Source organism: Branchiostoma lanceolatum, chromosome 1, assembly GCF_035083965.1.
Source record: "Branchiostoma lanceolatum isolate klBraLanc5 chromosome 1, klBraLanc5.hap2, whole genome shotgun sequence".
Classification (NCBI taxonomy): Eukaryota; Metazoa; Chordata; class Leptocardii; order Amphioxiformes; family Branchiostomatidae; genus Branchiostoma; species Branchiostoma lanceolatum.
This window is the reverse complement of record NC_089722.1, coordinates 9475210-9500186: the sequence shown is the minus strand read 5'-3', so window position 1 is coordinate 9500186 and position 24977 is coordinate 9475210. Positions and strand designations below refer to the sequence as shown.

The window sequence follows — 24977 nt, the reverse complement described above, 5'->3', positions numbered from 1 at the left end:
GGTCATTCAACAATCAATCAATACTTAGCTCAGGAGTGCATACAAGCTTTAGCTACTACTAGTATGTGTGATTGTGCCGCAGAGCAAACAGTGGTCTACGTCTACACTGATTGGTCGATTTGTTTTATTGGACAAGTCAGCATCCACATCACGTAGTTTGAATCATTGCAATTCTACTTTATTCCGCTAAGTGAGTGTGTCGTCCTTGTACCGTAGCAACTTGGAGAAGAATTTGGGTTGGGCGACACTGACTTGATTGTATGCCTACGGTTGCCATACTCTCGACACCCCGAAATTGATGCGTGCGCAAAAATATATGCATAATTTTATTTTAAGTGATGGCGTAATAAGCACTAGCGCTGGTAGATTGCATGACCCGGAGTTACCTTTGATGTAAACAATCTCGTGACCGAAAGTTCATAGTTCATATACACTTCCTGTATTTCTTTCTCCTTATACATGGCTTACAGGTAGCGTTATGGCGGAGGCCATAATTACCCAGATTTCGGGCGACTTTCTGGAGTGTACGATCTGCCTGGAGCCCTTTAAGAACCCCAAGGTCCTGCCGTGTCTTCACACCTTCTGTAAGGGCTGTCTGGAGAAGTTCTTCGCGCAGCAAAGTGAAGGGAGGGAGACGTTTCCGTGTCCAACATGTCGGACCGAAACTGAACTTCCGGGGGGCGGTGTCGAGGGGCTCAAAGACAACTTCTTCGTACTGAGTCTTAAAGATGCAGTCGACGTTCATAAGAAGTTGACCACAGACAGTACGGATGACATCACGTGCGGCACATGCGATGATGGGAATAAGGCAACATCTTGGTGTCGTCACTGCGACTGTTTTCTCTGCATCAATTGTCTCGCAGTTCATCAACGATTGAGGCCCACTCGAGATCATGACACCCTTAGTCTTGAGGAGCTGAAAAGCCGTTCGACGTCCAATCCGCTTGCCTTCAAGTCTCAGAGGCAACCAATTTGCCACGAACACAACGGTGAGGAACTCAGGTTCTTCTGCCAAACGTGCCAAAGTCCGATCTGTCGGGACTGTTTAGTTTTGGAGCACAAAGATCACGAGCATGGCTACCTGCCCAAAGTGGTAGAGGGAATCAGAGACAGGCTCAAAGACGGCGCTGAAAAAGCCCAACCCAAAATTGATGAGTTCCAACTCATCAAGGAAATTGTTGCTAACAAGAAGGCAGAGCTGGATACAAACACGAAGACGGCCCAAGACGCCATTACTGAAGCTATAGAAACAGCTATCAAAGAGTTCATCGATAATGCCAGACGAAAACAGGCGAAACTCGAAGAAAAACTTGCCTCTACCACAGCTACTCGTCACAAACAGCTCTCTGCAACAGAAGACACCATTGAAAGCGCCCTGGGCTGCCTGTCCAGCACGGTGGACTACTCACGGAAAATCGTGGAACATGGCAGCGACTTTGACGTGGTGAACGTGTACTCTGACGTCACAGCACGACTTGATCTTCTACTCAAAGGACAGATCCCGGACATTCCCGATTTGATCAGTTACATCGCATATAGAGCAAATCCAACTATAAACGCCCAGGACGTCGATTTCGGCAACATTGCCGGTAAGAAAAAGCAATGTATTATAAGCACATAAGAAATAGAAATTTTAAGAAATGCACTTACGCAAAAAAGATAATTAGCATGACTATAGAATTATTCGTCTTATCTAGGTAAAAAAAAATATAATACTTTTGTTAAGTGTTATGCATACAAATATGCCTGTTAAGGTGAGCACTAAAGGACGATGATATTTTCCCAGATGTTCCCCTCCGTACCGCGAAGTTCACCACCCTGGGCACCACCGGCCGACTGGGCCCCACCACCCTGGGTAACCACTACAGGGGACAGGACCATGAACACCTGGTGACGCTACATGGCGGGATACAACACTTCACTGTACCAGGGACGGGAACGTACAGCATAGAGGCGGCAGGTAGACCAAGTCGTCATCATTCTTAAAAATCTGCTATTCTTAAGTAGCGCTGTGCAGTTTTGACTTGGTATAAGCACCGGCTTAGCAATCAATCAAATATAACGGGGGTTGCCCTAACTCATGACGCGCCCTAACATGTGACGGATTTTTTAGTGATCTTTTTATGCATAAGTACGCCGTGTTTGTGTCCACTGACTATGCTCATAAGGAAGGTAAATAAACCAAGTTCATGCACATAATTGTTATTTGCATTCAAAACATATCTGTACATATGTATTTCTTGTTATGTCGAGAATAGTATTTTGACAATAATGATGGCAACGCTGATTAGAGGGTCACTGCGTAGCTAGGCGGCCCGGCACCTAAATATACGACCTGTGCCAAGCAAATACAAAACTATCATACACATAAGAAATATAACTTCATAAAACACAAAAAAATTGGGTCTTTAAGTGTTTGTTGAGAAGAAAACCGACCAAAGAAAACAACGTAAACATCGCTGCCGTCTGGCGACGTTGTTTTCCCGCCATTTTTTGGGCCGCGATGGTGGCGGACGGCGATTCAACGCACAGCTTTGTAACGCTCTAACATGTGATTGGTACCGTCTATGAAAAGGAAACTGAATACAGAGATGGCTAAGATATTTCCCAATAAGCGGACGGAGTATTGTTGATGTAAGCGGTGTCGTTTTTTCGTTATGATTTTGTAAGTCGGGTCGCATGCCAGACGTACGTCGGGCCGCGCGCACAGTGCGTAGTAGCCTATTTCCCGTGAAAACATGAGCTGGGATGCGCTGGACATAGCCCTTCTCACATGACGTGAGAAGTGCACACAGTCAAAATTTTCCGGTGAAAAGAAACCTAGAATATAGCAGACTTCAAGCCTTATTTACATTTCCCAAACTTCATCACCAACTTCCGAAGAGAGCAAACTTACCAAAGCGTAATAAGTTAGGCACACTATCTGGCGTAGCACTAAATCAGAAGGTACATTCGTGAAAATGTCTCACAGCGTTTGCCGCTTCCAACGCGGAGCGTGAAGGGCACATGAACAGTATGAATACATTTCTTGTCCATGTATGTTCTTTAGTTGAATGTGTTCAAAATTCATTGAATTTCTTTAAAACATGACCATTCTCTGGCAACCAGCAATGAGCCGTGAGTTCGAGCGCGTAAAAAAACGTCACATGTTTGGGCGACCCCCGTTTGCACTAATAGACAAGTCGAATGCATTACTGGGATCAGTGGTCATTTAGATGGTACTTGCTGTCTGTAGGTGTTAACAGTCATAAATGTATCGAAGTTAATCAAGGTTATTGGCGAAGAATACTCTAGTGTATCTTAACATGATTTTCTGACAAAGACATGGAAATTATATGTTTACCTTGAATAGCAAAGTTCTTCATTAACAACCACGTATTTACATGAGCCGACGTTTCGCTGACCGTCTGTCATCTTCTTCAGGGCAATACTGACTGGTTTCACTATGCACAGTGTACTGAAGCTAAGTACACTTAACTTAACAATGCAGTCCCAAAAGTATTGTTACATTGATAGATATTTTTTTAAAGCAACAGTGGTGAGATGATGCGGTTCCAACTGTAAAGTATTGCTATGTACATATTTATGTATATGTCACAGTAGAGATTGGAATCCAGTAGAGTCCGGAACTCTACTAGTAGAGATTGGAATTCCAATCTCTACTAGTACAGATTGGAATCGGGTTCTGAATATTGGGATTCCAATCTCTACTAGGAGAACTCCAGATTCTACTAGTAGAGATTGGAATTCTACCAGGACAATCTCCAATTCTAATAGGAAAAATTTGAATTGTGTCAAAATGTTTTAGAAAAATAGACTGAATCATTTCACACCTAATATTTCAGCATAGCTAAGCCTACATTCACCATTAATATTTAAGGCGAATTACCCTTTTTTTAGATATCTGATAACTTTGACATCAACTTTGAAACTGGCTTGGCAGGGGTGAATTAGCTCTCATATACCAAGTCATGATCACTAACGAACTGGAAAAACTGGTTGAGCATATTGAGTCACGAAGTCATAATGGCCGTATGCAAATGTGTCTGATTGACATATCAGTGGCATTTGCAAATAGCCATTCACTAAAGTTGGACTTGACAGCTATCCCCATGGTTACAATGTGTCTTGACAGAAGGTTTATTAGATATCTAAAACATAACTTATGAGTGATTCACCTAAAATGTTAATGGTGAATGTAGGCTTAGCTATGCTGAAATTTTAGGTGTGAAATGATTCAGTCTATTTTCCAAAACATTTTGATACAGTACAATCCAAATTTTCCTATTAGAATTGGACAATGTCCTCAATTCCAATCTCTACTAGTAGAATCTGGAATTCTCCTAGTAGAGATTGGAATTCCAATATTCGGATCCCGATTCCAATCTCTACTAGTAGAGATTGGAATTCCAATCTCAACTAGTAGAATCCAGAACTCTACTGGTAGAGATTGGAATTCCCATCTCTACTAGTAGAGCTCCGGACTCTACTGGATTCCAATCTCTACTGTGACATATATATATGGTTAAGCAACAATACTGAAATAATGCAGTCCCAAATGTAGAGTGTTGTCAAATACATAGATATTATCAGGCAACAATGATTGTGTAAGACGGTCATCGAAACGTTTCCTCATTTAGATACGTGGCTGTGAATAAATAACGTTGCTATTCAATCGTTCAAGAACCTGATGAAATTATTACCTTCGCCGAGAAGGTTATATTTTACCGAGCGTGTTCCTTTGTGTCTGTTAGTGAACACGATAAGTCGAGAACGCCTGGATGGATTGTCTTCATATTTGGTGTGTCGGTAGGTATGTGCAAAACATCAAGATGATTAGATTTTGGGCGAACTAAACTACGCACAAAAAGTTCGGAAACTTAACTTTGGTCGATCATAATTCCGTTATTTTTTTTACCGATTTCAATGTATTACATATCATTTAAAAGTTTTTTGATTTCCTTTCCAATGGTACCAAACTTATTGTGATTGTGAGTTCATGAAAGGAGCATCAGGCCTGCTAAAGTGTGTGGGTCAAAGAAATAAATTGCCCAGATTACCTTACTATAGTCAAACATGCTATTCCGTACATATTCTTCTGTTGATATTGACTTCTGTACCAGGGTATTGTGAAAAATCAACAAGAATAAACAAGACATATTTATGAAAGCTAAGTTTACTCTTTATCAAAACCAACAATCTGTATCTAAGTAACGGGTTAGCAAGGAGTCTTCAGTTAGTAACGGGTGGCCCAGCCACGCGCTGTCACTACAGCACGGCACCTCCTCCTCATACTCGTCACCAGTCGCGCAATGCGATGCTGTGGGATAGCGTCCCATTCCTCCACCAGCAGTCGTCCTAGGTCAGCTAGCGTTGTTCTCTCGGTCACTCTTGCACGGACAGCTCGCCCAAGCTGATCCCATAGATGTTCGATGGGGTCCAGGTCCGGGCTCTTAGAGGGCCACTCCATCCTCTCTGCACCTGCATGCTGGAGATGGTCTGCGATTATCCCTCCCCGGTGTGGGCGGGCGTTATCATCTTGCAGCAAGGCAGTCGGCCCCATGTTATGAAGGAAAGGGACGGCCACCGGATCAAGTATTGTGTCACGATATCTTTCTGCATTGAGGGTTCCTGGTACAATGACAAGTCTTGTCTTTCCCCTGGAGGTAATGCCTCCCCATACTATGACGCTGCCACCACCAAATGCTGTGGTGTAAACAATTGGATCTTCGATGTGCTAAAAATAACCTTGGATGTTCTGTGTGCTAGAAATAACCTTGGATGGTCTGTGCTCTAGAAATAACCTTAGAACCTGAGGAAAAAATGTATTGAATCATCATCCGCGCCCATACCAATAGGATGTCACACCGCGCGTATGACACCAACAGGGAATTTCGGGCACTTTTTCTCTGTGACCCACTCACGTTATTAGTCCTGGTACTTGTTCCGTGGGTTTTCAATCACAATAAGTTTGTTATCATAGAAAGGGAATCACACAAGCTTTACAATGATATATAATGCATCAAAATCGATAAAAAAAACAACGGAGATATGATCAACCAAAGTTAAGTTTCCGAACTTTTTGTGCGTAGTTTACTTTGCATAATTAAGGAGGAAAGTTCCAAAATCTGTTATATTACATCATCGTTCTCTGTAGCACTACCAGCAAGGCTTATTCCCGGGGCCCCTACTGGTAGTGGTGAAAAAAATGTGTGTGTAGAAAAGTAGCATAACTCGAGAAGGCTTGGATGGATTGTATTGATGGTTGGTATGCGGGTAGTTTAGCTTTTGGTTGGTGGATAGCTTGAATGACGATTTACATAATACGATACTATTTATACAAATCAGAATATAATTTGCATAATTAATGAGGAAAGTTTGTACGTCCACTGTATTTCATCATAGACTCTCAAACATGTGGCATGTGCCTGAGAAAAGACAAATATTGATAGATACTAATCATGCAAATGAAGACCTCATTTGCATAATGAATAAGAAAAAATATAACTCAACAAAGGGCTGACGACTCATCATGATTTTTTTATATGGATAGCTTAGGTGATGCTTGGTATAATCAAATGGTAATTATTTGATTGCATAATTATTTAGGACTTTTGTAAACCCACTACGTTCCATGATAGGACTATTCGACTAGTCTACTTAGCCTCGTGACGTTTGTAACTGGGGAAGAGAGGCATGTTGATACATAGAAAATATGCAAATGAAGACCTTATTGGCATAATTAATGATAAAATACTATAATTCCATACTGGTAAATGACAGCAATTTCATACTTTTGACATCTGGAAGTTATGTGAATATGAACATCATTCAATAAAGATTATTTGCATGATAGGTGCATGATAGGTTTTTTTTTTAAATCCTCCAATAGCCTTCTTTGCTACGATAACACTGTGACAGTCATACTTTGGACAACTTCTGTTACTTGGGTGGAGAAGATGACCAATTGATGTAGTTTATGCAAATGAGGACCTTTTTTGTATAATCAATGATAAAAACACCCTAAATACATTCAGTCGTAAAGGCTAAAATTATTGGCGAAGGTATGAGGTTGTGAAACTCTAGTTCACTTATATATCTACATTCTTGCGGTTGAAATGTTTTAAATCAGGGGTTTGAATACTGTATTGGAGATTATGTAACGTAATTCCATGATATTGCCTGAGTGTATATTTCCGGGCCGTGTGAGATAATCATCCGTCATTTTACGTAGTTATGATCGGATGAACAGGTTAATAGATGATTTAGTTGTTGATTCACAAACATGTTTTCTGAAAAGTATTGACGATACAGGTCAACATGAAGAGGAAAGTAACAAAACCAAACGGTTACTTGATAATGAGTCTGTAATGCCTTTACCACTTGGAACTCATCTTATTTTGATTTTATTGAAAATTTGACAAACACATCCGTAGCTACACCTTTAACAGCTTGAGAAGAGCCCTACCACTAGCTGCTTTTTATTCCAATAATATACATGTACACGCTTATTCCGAAATCACGATTTGAAATCATAACCGTGCTGACTGTACACAAATACGAAAACTAAAACATGCAAAGTAGATGTGGACATGATCAGACATGAATCATGCAAATGGGGGCCTCATTTACATTATCTATGAGTGAATGCTACGATAGCCTTCTTTGATAATATAAGACTTTTATACTTTGAACAACTTGTGTAATTTTGGTAGAGTAGATGGTCAACTGACATAATTCATGCGAATTAGGTCCTTATTTGCATAATAGATTGAATACATTTATGATATATGCCACTCGAAAAGGTTAACATCAGTGGGCGAAGGTATGGGGTCGTAGAACTCTAGTTAAGGCAATTTTTGACAATTTCTCAAGTACCGTTTTATCAATATTTCTAGATATTGCCAGCGAAGATTATCATAAATAAATTGCAAAGCTTGTCATTGCATTTGATATGAAATTCCAAGCATGCTGAGCACAGATCCAATTTCCTGTAATGTTGCATGATCTCCAGGTTGTCTCAGTGCACGTTTGAGACGAAACAAGCGAAACGTCTTTTCTTACTTCAGGTGCAGCCGCGGGGTGGGGTCCGGAGGATCTGAAGTCAGCACGAGGACGGGGTGCTGTGGTGAAGGGAGCGTTTCAACTTAAACAAGGTTGGCTAAGTGCTACTAGTATATACCTTAGGTCTTCCCCAGATAGACCTTTATTCGCCAGTGCGCCAAGTGCATATAAATATATAAGATTTACATGTAAAGGGAGAGAAAAAAAGATAATGATTTCAAGTCACTGGGCTTGCTGTGTATAGGTCTTGATAGATTATAGAGGAGGAAGAGAAGACAGCATTGGAAAAAAAGTGAGTAAATGGGCAGATATATGTTGTGTCCTAATTATAAGTCTACCAGAAGGCGAGATACTATCCTTGCTTAGAAGATTATAAGACATGATTTAGGATTGAAAGAAGACATAACTATGAAACACCGAAAGGTCCACTCTCCGTCATCCTATAACAATAGCTTCTATTCACAACTTTTAGGTGAGGTACTGAAGATCCTGGTCGGACAGGAAGGTGCTGAGATCACGAAAGACAGTGGTGTCGGGGGAGGAGGAGGAACATTTCTTACCAAGTCTGACAACACACCACTGATCGTCGCGGGGGGTGGGGGAGGTGGTGGCAGGTGTCTAAAGACTCATAATCCCCTATGTGACGGGACACTCTCAACAGCTGGGAACAGGAGTTTTGGAAAGACTGGTTATAGTGGGGGATCTGATGGACAGGGGGCAACAGAAGGGGTGGATAGCTACTTGGGTGGGGGAGGGGGAGGGCTCCTGACGGATGGAGGGGGGTATCTGGCTGGTGGTGATGGTGGGAAGGCGCTGGTAAATGGCGGGGTTGGAGGGAGTGGGAAATATCATATTGCCGATGGCGGGTTTGGTGGAGGGGGAGGGGGCGAGGGACTTGGTGATGGAGGAGGTGGGGGAGGAGGTTACTCGGGAGGAGGCAGGGGATGCAGTGGCTCTGTAAATGGTGGTGGTGGTGGAGGTTCGTTTAATTCTGGTGCAGACTCCAGTGGCCAGAATGGGGCCAATGACGGACCAGGGTATGTAATTATCACCATGAAGGCGTAAAGTAGACCAGCCAACAACTCAAGTCAGGATGATTGATACATTCTACTTGTAAATTCCCTTTTTGCAAAAGGAAAACGTAATTCCATGATATTGCCTGAGTGTATATTTCCGGGCCGTGTGAGATAATCATCCGTCATTTTACTTAGTTATGATCGGATGAACAGGTTAATAGATGATTTAGTTGTTGATTCACAAACATGTTTTCTGAAAAGTATTGACGATACAGGTCAACATGAAGAGGAAAGTAACAAAACCAAACGGTTACTTGATAATGAGTCTGTAATGCCTTTACCACTTGGAACTCATCTTATTTTGATTTTATTGAAAATTTGACAAACACATCCGTAGCTACACCTTTAACAGCTTGAGAAGAGCCCTACCACGAGCTGCTTTTTATTCCAATAACATACATGTACACGCTTATTCCGAAAGCACGATTTGAAATCAAAACCGTGCTGACTGTACACAAATACGAAAACTAAAACATGCAACGTGATTCCAAGTTGATTTGACTGATTGACGTCTTTTTGGGATTTCATATTAAATTTGAACTTTACCATTGACTTATTTTGTCGTTTTGCTTTCTTTTATAAGGAATATGCAATGTACGTGTAAAGCACATAATGTAGATTTCATCATGACTTAATTCAGATGGTCTTGATCTAGGTATAATGTAATCTAATGTATAAACTAATATTCTCTGCGGAAATGCCCTGTTTGTGATGATGTATCTCGCTAGACATGTAGTAATGTACAAAAATTAGCTTTGCAAGCAAACGACCAAAAGTCCGTTGAATCTTCCTTTTTACACTTTTTTTTGCATCTTATACGTGTGTGAAATTTGTAGATGTAGCAGAGGGTAAGGATATTACATATCCATATAATTATGGCATTTTATACTGTTCAGATTCTGTTATCGTACTGATATCAATCATTTCCACAACATCTAATAACCTTTTTCTTGAGAGCTAGTTCTGTACATCAACAATCAAAATGTAATCGTCAAACACAGATTAACAAATTTCATTTGTTCTGTTTTTTACTACCAGATAGCTGGCATTTTCTCTAATAAAGCATGTTACAATGATTGCTGTTCGTTGATGACGTTGTCCAGCTGGGTCCGTCTGGCTGTGGCCCGTTTCCCGCCAAGCGTCAGGCGGCCGTGACTGTGTCTGGTCGGCGGGTGGGGATGGCCGAGCTGCCGAGTAAAAAGTCAACTCTAGACACTAAATCTTTCAACGAAGAGTTGATGAGATTTAAAAGCCACAATGATACTGTGCAAAAGAAGATGATTCATTGTAGTCCATAGACACTAACCAAGTACTTTTGGCCCCGTTCACTCTCAAAAAATCTATGTGGACAGATCGTCGATCTGGATCAAAATGCCCCGATCCGGATCAGTTTTTGAAGTGTGAACGGCCCAAAGCCGCTTAGATTTCTTCAGATTTCCTCTGGATCGATTATCTATCCGGATAGATTTTTAAAAGTGAACGGAGTCTTTGTTTTCTCCGTTGGAAAGCGTTTGTTTACTCTGAACTGAACGCTCAAGATCAGATCGTCCACTACATCTTATCCATGACGTGAAAGAAAATCGCCGAATGAATGGATTTGTCTTACCGGTTCGTGGAAGATGGTGTCTCCCTGTAGGTCCTCCCCGTCAGGTCGGTGCCGTTCTACAGTTGAGTAGGGAGGGAGGGTGGAGGGGTGGGCCAGTCCTGAGGGAATCAAAACGCGTCAGACAGAATGTCATGATAGTCTTCACCACAAGGAGTCTCTCGCTCGCAATGTAGTTGCAACAAGTACAAAATTAAACAAAGTTTCTTCTATTGTCACACTTAAGGCAAGCAAGACATCTGAAGGAAAAGAGGAGTTCGAAAACTGAAGCTATGTGGCCATAGAAACAGTGCACGTACAAATTTGCAATGTTGGCTATGACAGGAAAGTTAAAGCATCGTAAGATGTAAATAAGGACCATGCCACAGAATTTGATAAACAGCCATGGTTAGGGGGCGGTAAAAAGCCAATGACCACCTGTATAGGTCAGTCCTATCGCTGTCCAGTCCTTGTCCACTCTGGGCGGTGGGCGTGGCTTCAGAGTGCCCTCCATCTCGTGCAGCTCCAGATCCTCCACTCCGGAGTCTATAGTGCCGGTCTTGTGTGCATACTTAGGTACCGGGGGCATGGGGCGGGGCGCAGACATATTCTTATCATCTGTGTAGGAATAGTGGAGAGCTATCAGAGGACTGTTACGGGTTGTGATTATCATACTGGCAGAGACAAATGTATCGAAACACCAAAACGGAATGATACTTAAGTGTTGAGGTTTATGTTAGTGCTTTTAGCGAAGCAAGCTTAAGTTTGACTGGAACTTTACGCACTAGATCATGAAGAGCTTATACATATCATTAGGTATGACGTTGCAAAACTTGCCTAACATATCACTCCTGTGCTGTGTTTGATGTTTCCGCCTACCTCTCTGTGATAATACATAGTTCATCGGCGGACAAACTACTGCAATTGCAGACAAGGTACAGAATGTGAATTTACTAAGTTAAAGATGTCCTTTTACCTGTCCGTAGTCCGCCACAGATCCACCCTCTCCTCCTGGCCAGCAGCAGACCGATCACCAGTCCCGCCAGCACGATCATGGCGGCTATCGTGATGGCGATCACAGTGGCCAGGGAACGGTACGATTCTGCACCGGCAGAACATGTCAACGGTGAATATCACATCTACTTGAATGTGTTTGTCCTAAAATTAAGAAGAGTCATAACTATGTACACTCTATCCAATATTCCGTTTGCTTTGGCGAAGATGACAACTACCTCTAAAGATGCAAAAAGTCATTCAAACACTAAGAATCTATATGACAACAAAGACGCTGTGTTATCTTCATCTTCAGATACCTACAAATGAAACTTTGTTCAAATCACGGGCTACGGTCCACAACAGAAGAGTCTGCCATTATAGATAAACGCCCCTTACTAAATACTTGATTCCACAGTTGTATTTTATACTCGCATATAATCACTTGATGACAGGTTTACGACAACCGATCAAAAGCTAGCACGATTCAAGGTCATCCGAGGGCAAGCAATACCTCGGAGACCGCCTCGCTGTTAATTTTCCTCCATATTTCATTCAAGTCCATACAACGTTGAACAACCTACCCGTGACATTGAGATGAATTTCCCGCTGTGCAGTACCAAACATGTTCGCTGCGTGGCAGACATAAGTACCGCCGTCGCGTATCGCTACGTTCTTGAGAGTGAGGGATGAAGATTTCTCGTCTTTACTAGAACTTTCCTTCACGCTTGTGTCGCCCTGTACGTGGTTCAGCTCCACTTCAACACCCTGGGTGTCACGCCACAACCACTTGATTTTCGTGGGGAGGGGATCAGCTCTGACGTCACAGGTAAGGCTGGTCGCTTCTCCTTCCGTGGAGGAAATGACGTCACTAGTTTCTTCCCTTATTTGGGGTCGACCTAGATAACATAAACAAGACCAAAATAATTCATATTTCCACTATTTCTTGCTACTCATTTTACTCATCACGCTATATAAAATATCATTAGCTACGTCCTTTGATTATGTATTGTATATTACATGATCCCATACAACAATATCATCAAATTTGAATCATCATTAATACAATTTTGTCATCGCATGTATGTCCATATATAATCTCACCGACGACGTCGATAAATGTTTCTTTCGTCACTTCCGGAAAGTCTTTCGTTGTGGCGACGCACTCGTACGTCCCTTCGATATCATACCGCACCCTGTGGAACCGGAGCGGGTTTTCCCAGTACAGACTTGTATCCTTCCGCCGCCAGCGGATCCGAGGTTTGGGGTTCCCGTCAGCGAGACACTCCAGGGAGAAATCGTCCTGACCGTTCAGGATAGTGACTTTCTTCTCCATTGTGGGGTCGATCCAAGGCCGGTCTGTGGTATACAATAAATTACCTAGGTCAGCTTTGTTAACTGCAACATTTGCGTGTAACAAATCCAATATAATTAATCAATTTTGCATTGTCGCTACTTGGAAGGAAAAGTTTACTAGAGGTCCTTTCGATACTCTGAGACCGTCAACAAACCGAAAAGCTAACTCTTATTTGCAATTTGACCATGCTAATTACATGTATTATAAACCTGAGTTACCAACCCTACTTGCCCCCACAATGAAGCAGTATAGCCTTTTTGTATGTACCTACACACTAGGCATAACTACATTGCTGAAATCGATATTTGGTCCTATATACAATTCAGGCTTACGTCATGACGAGATCTCTGTGCATGCATTGTTTAACGTAAGTCCACTTACACAGCACACTGACTGTGATAGTGCCCCTCCCGCTCGGTGCCACCCCGTTGTCGGCCGTACACTGATAGGTGCCGCCGTCGTACCGGGTCACCTTAGGCAGGTACAGGGTCGGCTTTCTGGAGCGGAGGAACCTTTAAACTCTCCATTAGCTAGCACTTTCAGATGGCTTTTGAAATATCGTCATTACATGTAATACGTAAGATAAGATATATCAAGTTTGATGTATGTGATGTATATTTCTTGTTAAACATATATACATATATATTGCCTATAATATGCAGTAGGCCTGACACAATACGTGCTAAGATATTAGCAGTGGCGACTGTTGCAGTGCTTCTCTTACTTACAGTCTTATAGAGCACGACTATATCATAAGACTCGAAGCAAGAGAAGCCGGAAATTAATACATTATTTTTCAAAAAGATGGTCGATTGAATTCATGAAGCAAGCCTAAAAACAACATAGATCTCAATTTCCACATACTAATTTGGACATACTAACGGACATGATATCTTATGTAAGAATGATTTTCTCTTATAACTATAAACTGCAATTTGATATTATTTAGTGCTCAGAGTGTGTTCTTCATGTCGTAGATGTTGCTAGATTTTCTGTTGAACAACACCCATATAAAACCTTTATCAAATTTCCAAGTGTATCCTAGGATTGCAGCAGGGAATAGAAGTAATTAACTGTTCTGAATCTGACTTGTAGCAATCTGAGCATGATTAATTCCAGGCTTTCAAGCCAATAACGAAGGGAAGATATGGAATATACACGGGAGGGTAGTGGTGCCCAAATATTAATGACCAGAGTTGAATCATATGATTCTCCCCTAAGCCTATAGGAAAGCATGTGACTCATGACGAAAGAAAATGAATTTTCGATGCTCTGATTGGCTAACTAATGTCCAGCACCTAGCCATTGAAAACATTTTTTAAACTACCAAAAGTAGCCCCCTACCTTTCGTCTCCCCTGATAGGGAATGGGTGTCCGAGTTTTTCCCATGTTATCGTGGCCTGGGGATTACTGTCCACTGCGCATGTCAGGTTAGCTGGCATTCCCTCCTTGACGTGGATGGAGGATTTCGGGACATTGACGGTGGGTGGGTCTGAAACAAGATGCGAATATGAACATAAGAATTATGTTTCTTGACCACTTGTGTTCCGGGCCAGATTGCACACTTCAATTCAGGTTATGTCAAAGCGGTATATTCCTTAGTACCTCGATGATTAGACATCCAGGTGATAAGATACACAATACAAAATTGCACGTGACTCAAGCAACCGGTTATAAAGTTTTGTAAACGGTCAGATGTTTCAGATCGCATCTGACACTGACGAAAGATATAGGGGACGCTATCTGGAAGTGAAACCGGTCTGGCCGTTTACAAAACCTGTCTAGTTGGTTGAGGGACTTACAGATTCCCTATATCTTTATGTACATAAAAAAGAACATCTTTCTGTGAAACCCACTCCAATTGAAGGACAAGTAGAAGTAGTTTCTTATGATTTATGTTTGTCTTGTTTTACTTACAGTGGATTCGAAGAATCCTGAATGACGTTTTAGGTTTGACCAGGTTTGGGAACCCCTGGTCCGCTGTACAGGACAGGTTTGCCCCGTTATCCCACTTGCTGACCGCCTCTATAGTCAGCGTCTGCACGATGCGAGTCTCACTGGTCTCCGTGCTGATGTAGGCAGGATCCACCACACGTGACCCGTTGTACCACGTGACGTGGGGAGGGGGGTGGCCGCCCGTACAGGTGCAGGTGAGGATGAGTCGCTGAGAGGAGATGGCAGGTGTCTGTCCTCCGGATATGGACGGTAGTCTCGGTAGGGGAACTGGAACATATATCAAACAACTCTGGATCAGTTCACAATGGTTGATAAGATTAATCGAATACAACGGTAACTTAAGCCCTCTCAACTTTTAATAGACTGTAAATAGGCTTCACTTTTTAGGATATGATAGAATCTAGTGAACAAAGCGGGACACAATTGACATATGTGCTACATGAATAACGTTTTACAGAAGAATGTATCATACAGCATGTCACTGAACTTGATCAAACTAAAGTTACCTTAATCATCTACCTCATGTAGAAGGCAAAGGGTCAAGGTCAACAGGTCAACTAAATGTTATTATCTTCGCCGAGTACTTGTACTCGGGAAGATTATGTTTTCGGTTGAAAAATCTGTTGGGTGGGTCTGTATGTATGTCAGGAGCATAACTCAAGAAAACTTCAATGAATATTTATGATTTTTGGTAGGTGTGTAGTGGTTGTGCAAAGGAAGGTCAAGTTCGAAAATGGTTCACCTTGCGTTTTTCAACAGTACTGCAGCGGACTTTGAATTTTTTGTGTTTGTATGTAGGCAAAAAAAGTGACGGAAACGTTGAAGAGAGTAATGTATAATCCCATTGAAAGCTGTTACTCGACCTAAATTCAGGGACACTTGGAGGATTGCCTGGCTTGGGATTTAGGTCACCCAGCTGTGTGCCAGCTGTGCGCCCTTCATTTGGTAATAACTCAAGAAGGGGTCAATGGATCATCATGACTTTTGGCTTGTTAATAGCTTAAGTTATAATTTGATTTAGATAGATGGTAATTATGCATATGGGAGCCAATATGCATAATTGATGAGGAAACACCATAATTCCATAGTGATCAATGGCAGGAATTCGATACTTGTAGCATCTGAAAGTTCATTAAACTTGTTACATATATCAGCACACTCTACACATATACTAGTCCTGTACCACCAAATGATTTTTAACACTATCTAGACTGGACTCATTCTCCCCCCCCCCCCAGCATAACTTCCAAATGGTATGGTGCATGATCAAATTTGCAGTGGGTGATAAGCATGTAAATATTAATCACTCTCCATAATAAGCCTTGATTATTTGGCGAAGATAAAGTGTTCGTGGAACTCTAGTTTTAAATTACAATCATGTCACAGTGCCTTTTTTCATGATTCAATGCCGTATGTATTTTTTTAAACCCCCTCCATTACGAGACAAGCAGGTAAGCTCTGCAATAAATGGAGCTCTTTAAAAGCGATGTCAGGATTTACGTTGTTTATCCTTACCTATGACAGTCAGAGTCGCCTGTGCCGGTTTCAGACCGAACGTACTGCATCTGTAGTTCCCCTCATCCGCTAGCTTGGTGTTAGTGACCTGTAAGTTGTAGACACCTCTGGAGTGATCTCCGGTAATCCGGTACCGGGGATAATCCGGATTTACAACGTCTCCGGTAGATATGAGCTGATAATCCGGAGGTCCTCCCCAAGCTACTACTCCACGCGATGAGAGGTTATCTATCGCACACTGTAGGGTGACTCTCTTGCCCTGTAATACAGCCGTGGACTTCGGCGCCAGGCGGTATCTTGCTGCATCAGCTGTACACGATAAAGAGAGAAGAGATAACAGCATATATCTATGTGCGATAGAAGTAGGATATAAGTTGAAGCTACTGGTAGGTAACTTTTGATACTAACATTAGAAAAAATGATATTGTCAAAATGTTATTATGTGATCATGAAATGATAATTCAAAACAGAAGAAACAACAAGTGAAACAGAAAATCTTGACTTTATTTTACCTGTTACCATCGTAATTTGTATATTTCAATACGTTGTTAGCATGTTTGATTGTTCTTCGACTGTGACTCTGTGTAGAACAATGTTGATGATTAAGTCTGACGATGTTCATCTTCAGTAGACAAGAGTTATGTCATGACGTTAGTTGACATTTCAGTCCATAACGGTACTTATGTTTCATATCATATTCAATCTACCCCCATCGCCACAACTCCATGTTTCCGAACCCCCGGAGTACATCGGTTCGCTGTCCAATTTGTGTTGTTGATGTAGCGTAAATAATCCTCCAGCGGCCCTCTGCCCTTTAGCAACACTTGAACCGGTGGTATTTGCAGATCCCTCACCTGTGCAGATATGTGTGTCGGATCATAGAGTGATCTATCTGACAAGTTTATCGTCGTGACCTTTTCAGACACATAGCCAGCGTCATCACCACTGACTCAGCCGCTGTTTTGAGCGCTCCATCCTGTTTCCCTCTGTCAAAAGTTCGGCAAAGACCTCGTTTGGGTCAGGTTGGGAAGGCAAAGGTTATGGCTAGAATAAGTCATGAACGTGGTTGTTTGTGATCTTTCCTGGTAGGCAAATATTGAGTGTGTCGGGAATCATAAATAGTGCAGTAGGAAAGTTAAAGTTACAAGAACTATGTACAAGGTATACAATGAAAAGTTTCCGCTTTATTTCTCAGGTTATATATATACTTATATAGTACACGATATACATATGATGGTTGTAAAGATACAACCGTTGATTAGGCAATGGCATAGGCGATAAAATTATTGACACAGCATATATAGACAATACCCTTGTCATAGCCTCTAGACAACATTACACTTGAGTCTCGACCGTATACATTGTTACATGGGTGCCATCCTCCGTAGTAACCACTGGCGTAATCTTTTCGCCTGCTAAGGCCCCCATTCTAATTGACGGCGATCGCGCTGCGCTCTCGCTACGACCTACATTCAATTTGTGTAACCCTTGACTTCATAACTAGAATACCATACAAGATGTTCAAGTATGACTGAAAAGGTAACAAAACACACAAAACGTTTTTATCAATGACATTTGTTAAGCGCGCAACGTCGCAGCAAGGTCGCCATGCTAGTGGAATGGGACTGTAACCACCGTGGTTAGCAAGCGAAATGATTGAGCCAGAGGTTACTACAGAGGATGGCACCCAGGCTAATACATTGTACATTAAGTCTCAGAACAAGAAAAGTCAAGAAACACTATGTTCGGGGATTACTTTCCACATGACCACTATCACCCTTGCGAACAGATGGTGCACAGCAACAGGTCTGTAGTCTCCTGATACGCGCAACCTAACGAGCCGTTTGACGGATCGAAAATACAGATAAGCTTGTTTGAGGTCAAAGGAGAGGTAGTATCACCAGGTGGTGTATACTGATCTACTCGTTATAGTCACGCTTTCCGCACCGCCACACGGAGGTGTCTCGATGGCTCGTGGTCGGTTTGTGAATAAATTAGCCCACCGTCAGTTGTTGCCCGTGTTGTGCACGACTGGCTCACGGGGCGGCGTAAAGATAAGGGCAAAGTGTCCATAAAACAAATCTCCCTGGAAACGAACACTTACGCGCGGATACCGGTCGATAGCACCAAATTCAAGGTTGTCCTTGAAGGGGTCTTAGTTTTACCAGCGAGTTCTTGGAGATGCATACATGTATTTGGATCGATTTACCTTGCCGAAAGCGTTGACTTTTTATTGCCACTTAGGACTGACAGTAGTAGAATATCATAAAAACACATAAACGCTCAACTTTTTGGCTGAGTGTACGATTTTTCGGGAAGACGATAAAATCCGGTCTTTAAGTATACGGTGCTCAGCTTTATGTCGATTTTAAGACGTTTCAAGAAGTTCTATGGACTAAGTTCTTTCTTTCGTTTTACAGACCATAAATGGGCGTTGGACTGTGAAGGGGATATAACGGGAAATGGGGAAAGGATGGGATCTGCTTCGAAAAGAGAACTGTGTATAATTACCAATACTCGTGCTTTCAACCAGCTATCTTATGTCCAACACACTTTTTTTCAACCAGAGCCGAATGGGTTCTTTAACCGCATTTTGTAGTATGACTTTGAGAAATAGACGATATAAAGAAAAAACGATTCCAAGTATATGGACACACACGTGATTCATTCTATATTCCCTAAATGTGCCCAAACTAAACGGTACGCCTCTCAACATGGGCATTTCACGAGCAGTCGTGGTGGGTGCAGGTGTTGCATAATGCGCCTGGCCAATCATCCCCACACCTTTCAGTAAGGAGGATCTATTCAGAGTTAAACAGAACCTCCGTATGCCCTGTAATTGGTACGTTCACCACGGCTGTGACCTTTACGCCTGTCGTGTCGCATCAGCATGTAAGAACAAGCCATACTCATCTGGCTCGTACTCTCAACGCTCGCGAGACTTCACGAGAGTTGGGACAGAAAAAGTCCAAGTTTCCTCACATGATCGATCAGTTTCGACTTTCCAGGAACCTGTCAGTCCCATGCATTTTACCGGGTTTTTGTTAAGCTAGGATTTGCACTGGCACCAGTTTCCCTATTCCATCACCACCCCACGTGTACAATCAACCAAGATGATACAGATAAGATACCTATCAACCGACCACCTGTAACAAACAGGATCGATACACGTGTTCTTCACAAAGATTCAATTTTTCACTTTGCACGCACAGTTTTCCCTTTCTAGGCTGGATAATATGTAATTGTCCTTGTTGAATGACAATTGATTTTTGGAGCAGCGGTATTAAATACAGGGGAGGAGCAGCTGGCCGGGTGTCGTGCGTGACTCTGGGAAAAGGTTACAAATTTTACTCTTCATTGGGAATAGATCCGCCAGGTTAGAAGTAAGCACAGTTTTCATAATCATATTCTCCAAGCAGAGGTTTCAATAGGAGGGATAGTAGAGTGACCGCGGCTGACACCGACACCTCTGCTTGGAAGATATAGTTTTCATGCGTCGTTTTCATGAGTCCCTAAATGCATAGATGGCATTTGGAAATTATCAAATATTGACATGAACAGTCTAAACATCCTGAACATAAAATGGGATGTTTCTTTATGGCACACCAAACATTACGTAATCCGCAATCGTTTAAGATTAATGGCAACTCATGTTTGTTTGGTTGTTTGGTTGTTTGTTCATCTGTTTGTGAAGCGATGGTTCATACACTGTGACACTGAAAAATACACTTGGCTCCTTTGTTTTCAGCTATTTCAATTCAGAAGGCGTCGTCTATCTTCCAATGGTGTGTTTGCTATATTCACAAGTGGGCAAACTTGTTTTATGTTCACTGAACGATTAGCATTCATTTCTGTCTGTTCGCCTGCTTAATTATTATATCAGTCTTCGGCAAATTGAGACAAATGAAGTAATCAACATCAGAAAGTTGGCAAGTTTGTACAAATTTTGCCTTTATCTGGCAGGCGAAGCCCCGAGACCCAGTCTGAGCTGTGCCCCCTGTCACATTCAGGCGTCCTTGTGGCTCAGTAACGATCGATTTCTGCAGACTTTCTAGACCCTAAAAGCCACCTGGCCTTTGCGTTTCCTCCGAGCTGTTTATTGGATGAACTATGGGATAATTGCTAGGATACCGAGGGAAAAGATGAACCAAGGCAGGATTATACAGTGTCGGAGACACGCGATAAAAAAGATGGGGACATACGAAAGTCTGTTTCAACCTTGATCGAATTTATCTTGTGTTCACCTTGAAAAATATGAACCGTTGTAACCAAATTGTGACAGCGGGTAAAATATGGCTACAGTAGAACATGATGGGGCCACATGCAATTGACCTACTCTTAAGCTATTTTGTTAATGGAAATCTAAAGGAACGCTGAGTCGGCAAACACATCATCAAGTGGTTACATGCTGTGACCTTATTTTGTACGTATCTAAAGTTTCTTGCAAGCTGAAAAGCTAGGAAATATCCAGAGCTAGAATTCACATCCATGGGAGGTCTCTCTTTTGTTGAATAATCGTTGAACTGTGTTTATGGGTGCTTTACGTTTCATTACCATTATATGATTGTAAAAACTCAAAAAACATTGCAAATACACAAATCATCAGTAATGACTATTGATATGTTCTGCCTGCGTTATGATTCCGTTATGCAACGTATAATTGGGCGTAATATTCCATTAAGCAGTAATCACTAATAACACAGAATGGATATTCAGTCTCATGGTTGTATATTAGTGTGTAATTATGAAACCGTTTTCTGATGGCTGCCAACATCATTTAATGTAGAAGAAATATTCCAATACATTCTTCCAAACGGAGCCATAGTGACGTAATACATCACTATCGAGTTGCAGCGCTTGATGACCGGAGATGATTGATTGATTACAGTTACATATTGTTGATGTATGATTACGCTGTGATACAGTTGAATTTGACTATTGAAGTATATGGATTTGAACTTCGAAAAATCTTTACCTTGGGAAAGTTGACGGTATACTCCATCTTTGTCTGATTACTCCTTGTTATCAAAATTCGTCTACCGTCTGTCCCCGACTTTTTAACGGTTCACTTCGTTTGAAAAACCGGTTTCATCTCAGCGTTTTTCGGAGAACGGTTTTCAGGTTAACGGCCACATAAATCTTATGCGTAAATAGACAGTCCCTGGCGCTGGTTATCTATGATTATTACACGGCTGTACGGAGAAGCCAGCGGATCACAGCCAACCGTTGGGCCGGGCCGTTCTACCGTGTTACCGACGGCACCTGAGCCCGGGACTAGGCACATGTGAAATTGGACAGATTGTTCAAAGGGAAGGACCGTTGAAGGTTAGAGAATGGTCATCACCACAAGGGAATAACCATTCTGTGTCGCTGGAGTCGGTGGGGGTGGGGCAAATTACAGAAAGAAAGGGTTTGGTTTTCAGGGAGGGTGTGACATGAGATTCGAGATTTAATTAGTTATAAGTTAGACTATAAAAGTTTCAAATGTACATAGGAATCTGGTGTCACGCTCATGGCAGATGCTGAGCAATGAGAATGCCTAGGAAAAAAAGGTAAATGAAAGGAATGTACCTCGTAACTGTATAGAATGACAAACGAACCAACACAAAAGACTTGAAGGATGATAATGATTTATTCATTCTCAAGGGTTGCCCGTCCAAAAGTACTAATCATGTTCTTGCCAGAAGAATTGCCAAGAGAAAACGTAGTTATCGCCTGAAAACATGGTTTACGGTGATCAATCATACATACATGTCTGGAATTGACCTTGAACGGATATCAGCATGAAATATAGAACCCATTGCCACATGAACCTACCAGACCACGCACATCTGTCTTCATTAGTTAGTGTGTTGGAGTGAAGAAGGACATATCCGGGGGATATTGAGAACTATCTGATTGCGTTGAAATATTACCTGTCCCTTAGAATCATCCATCCTCTAGTTTCAAGGATAGATAGCCTGGTATCCATCCTGGTCCAGTCCGGTTCTGTTCTCTGATCGCTTCCTTGATGAATATCAATTACCAATCGGTTCCCTATTTACCGGTACCGGACTATTTGTCAGAGATTGAATCAGATATTAGAACCGGACCTAGTACCTATGAAAGGATGGATACCAGGCTGCAAAGTTTGAGCCAAACAAAACTTGGCATGATGAAATGTCTCCGCAGTGTAACGTTTTGACAAAATATATCTCAGAGATAAAGTATGTCATATTCTCCCTACAAATCTTAATATAGAAATTGTCTATTTCTGGACATATGGCCGAGGCGTAGACTTTTGAACGAAACAATAACTCCTTTTCCCATTGCACGTCATCGATGGTAAATGCTGTTTTCCAGCTATGAAGAAGGCCATCGGTCATCTGATATCCGTGATTGCACACAGTGTGAGTGTTAGAGCTTGAGGGCTTCGCTCTGCATGAAGGCGCATATACCGTCTGAATTCTCAGAAGGGTATGGATCCAGCAGAACGCATTCGTTCAGCTTAAACAAAATCATTAAAAGCTTTTTAAAATTTCTCCGTTGCGCCTATCCTCCCCCTGATGGCTTACACGACCCTGCCTCGGTATGCCCTGTGCATTCAGTGTTTTAAGTATAGCGTCCGTGCTGATGTGAACGATTGGAAACCTTCAAATACCCAATACAATCAAGCACACTTTGGTGTTACGAGTCCCTACTGTGCAATCCTATTTACAGTGGCCGGCCCTCATGCAGCTAAGACACCCTCGTGCCCAATTAATTGCTCCAGGCGCGATAAAACAAACCTAACACGCTGTGGTATAAATACACCCACACGTCATACAGAACTAACGGCGTTTGACACCTTATGATAATATACATGTTTTCCTCAGACACACGCACCGCTGTGGAGAAGAGATAAGGATACAACGCACTGCGCAACATCTTCAAGCGCGAATCTACGGTTTGTATAGTGCATATTAGTCTTCATTACGCTTAAGTGAAGTATAAAACTTTTGGCCATATCCAACAAGAAACCGTTGATGAATACATGGCGGCCAATAGCTATTCTTCACACCCACCTTTGCACGCACGCATTTCTCAAATGTACTCACGTATCACACATGACTTTTATCTGTTCAAAACACCCCGGAGGGTATTCAACTCTTTTATAGAATAGCGCCTATTGGAAAGCAATTCGTTTCTACACGATTAACCGGCGAGTTAATAGTAGTTTATTTCGCCATAATTACACATTTCTTGCCCCGAGATACATCCCATTATTGTTATGCCCCTGTTTAAGTGTTATATGACCGGTTTTAGTGCCCAGGAACGTGTCAAAGCCGTTCTAAAATATCGACGACTATAAAGTGCCTGTGCAAATGGCTATAAGGAAGCAGTTTTTATGCTGGAACCACAGATGAGCAATTTCTTGCGCTGATGCAATGCAAGCAAGACCTCTGGGGCTGACTCAAACTCTTTCGCAAGGTCTAATAAAAACAATTCTCGTCGGAATATATTGCGAATAGCTAATAATAAAACATTCGAATGTTTCAAGTTAGCTCCACTTGTTGATATATCTGAGTCATCAACGTTCATGACTGTACATGCCTTATAAGTCATTTTTTCCTACTCTAAATGCACTTCACTGTTGCTTTTCCCCATGGGTCGCTAAGAAAAGCAATATCTTTCTGAAACGAGGCGTGAACTTGTGAAACCCTCCCTGCACAGAAGGTTAGGTCTGACCTGGCATTTCGCATAATTGTCCTTCCCTAGCAGTGATTACGCGGCCGGGGTCAGAGGCGCACGTCACTCTCCGTCCCTTAAAATTGGGCTCAGTCTAATTTGGACGGTCGATATGTTTTACCTGCGGTCGGTGGCCCCAACCCAAGGACACTTTGCGACTCAGGAGCATAGATGTTGATTATGTGCACGCCTTACGCAGCAGAAATTGTTATGTGTCATGCATGTGGGGAGTGGGTACGAAGGAAAGCAAACTTTTGTAAAACTAAGTTAGTTGTAGCTCGGTACCATCTAACATACAAAATTACAGTAAAACCATACACAAGCTAACACACTTGCATTTGGTAATACTTAATAATCTATCTATCTATCATGCTATTTACATAGATAAATAGCTTCTTTTTTTATGAATCTCTAGGGTGGTCCCTTCAATGTACTGAGTAACTGATTCGAAGGGAGCCCTTACAAAATCATAACAAATCAGGATTTCAAAAAAAAAATTGAAAAACTTACTAGTAGATAGATTAACACCAGCAAATAGACAAATAGATAGATTTTCTTTTCAAGAACCATGCACTGTGCTGGTTCTTTTGCTGTACATAGAATTAGAACCAGACCGTAATTGCAACGCATTTGGTCCATATAGGTCCTACACATCAAAAAGTGTCAGACAAAAAGAGCAGTCACGGCCCACACAATCTTTGTATTAGTTACTCAGTTCATTTTGCTC

The 24977-nt window shown here is 41.9% G+C and overlaps 2 protein-coding genes across 3 annotated transcripts in view; one reads left to right on the top strand and one right to left on the bottom strand.

Moving 5' to 3' along the window:
- The first annotated feature begins 423 nt into the window (after positions 1-423).
- On the top strand, positions 424-9129 carry LOC136428053 (E3 ubiquitin-protein ligase TRIM45-like). The gene is made up of 4 exons (XM_066417351.1): positions 424-1589; positions 1787-1972; positions 8070-8156; positions 8537-9129. Exons 1-4 carry the CDS (start codon positions 479-481, stop codon positions 9127-9129), a joined length of 1977 nt encoding a protein of 658 aa, XP_066273448.1. The 5' UTR covers positions 424-478.
- Positions 9130-9431: 302 nt separating this feature from the next.
- Positions 9432-24977, bottom strand: part of LOC136432609 (kin of IRRE-like protein 1) — a 34245-nt gene continuing 18699 nt past the window's right edge. For both annotated transcript variants that reach the window (XM_066424018.1, XM_066424028.1), the window contains exons 2-11: positions 16544-16852; positions 14990-15295; positions 14417-14564; positions 13454-13584; positions 12820-13074; positions 12300-12614; positions 11699-11824; positions 11161-11340; positions 10747-10844; positions 9432-10327 (exon numbers count right to left, since the gene is read on the bottom strand). In XM_066424018.1, coding sequence (XP_066280115.1) covers positions 10208-10327; positions 10747-10844; positions 11161-11340; positions 11699-11824; positions 12300-12614; positions 12820-13074; positions 13454-13584; positions 14417-14564; positions 14990-15295; positions 16544-16852 — 1988 coding nt within the window. In that variant the 3' untranslated portion in view covers positions 9432-10207. The remainder of the gene's footprint in view (positions 10328-10746; positions 10845-11160; positions 11341-11698; positions 11825-12299; positions 12615-12819; positions 13075-13453; positions 13585-14416; positions 14565-14989; positions 15296-16543; positions 16853-24977) is intronic.

Excerpts from the sequence above, each read along its gene's own strand:
- LOC136428053 (XM_066417351.1), top strand. The coding sequence starts at position 479 with ATGGCGGAGGCCATAATTACCCAGATTTCGGGCGACTTTCTGGAGTGT. Across the intron at positions 1,590-1,786 it reads CGATTTCGGCAACATTGCCG|ATGTTCCCCTCCGTACCGCG; the intron begins GTAAGAAAAAGC and ends ATATTTTCCCAG. Across the intron at positions 8,157-8,536 it reads AGCGTTTCAACTTAAACAAG|GTGAGGTACTGAAGATCCTG; the intron begins GTTGGCTAAGTG and ends CACAACTTTTAG.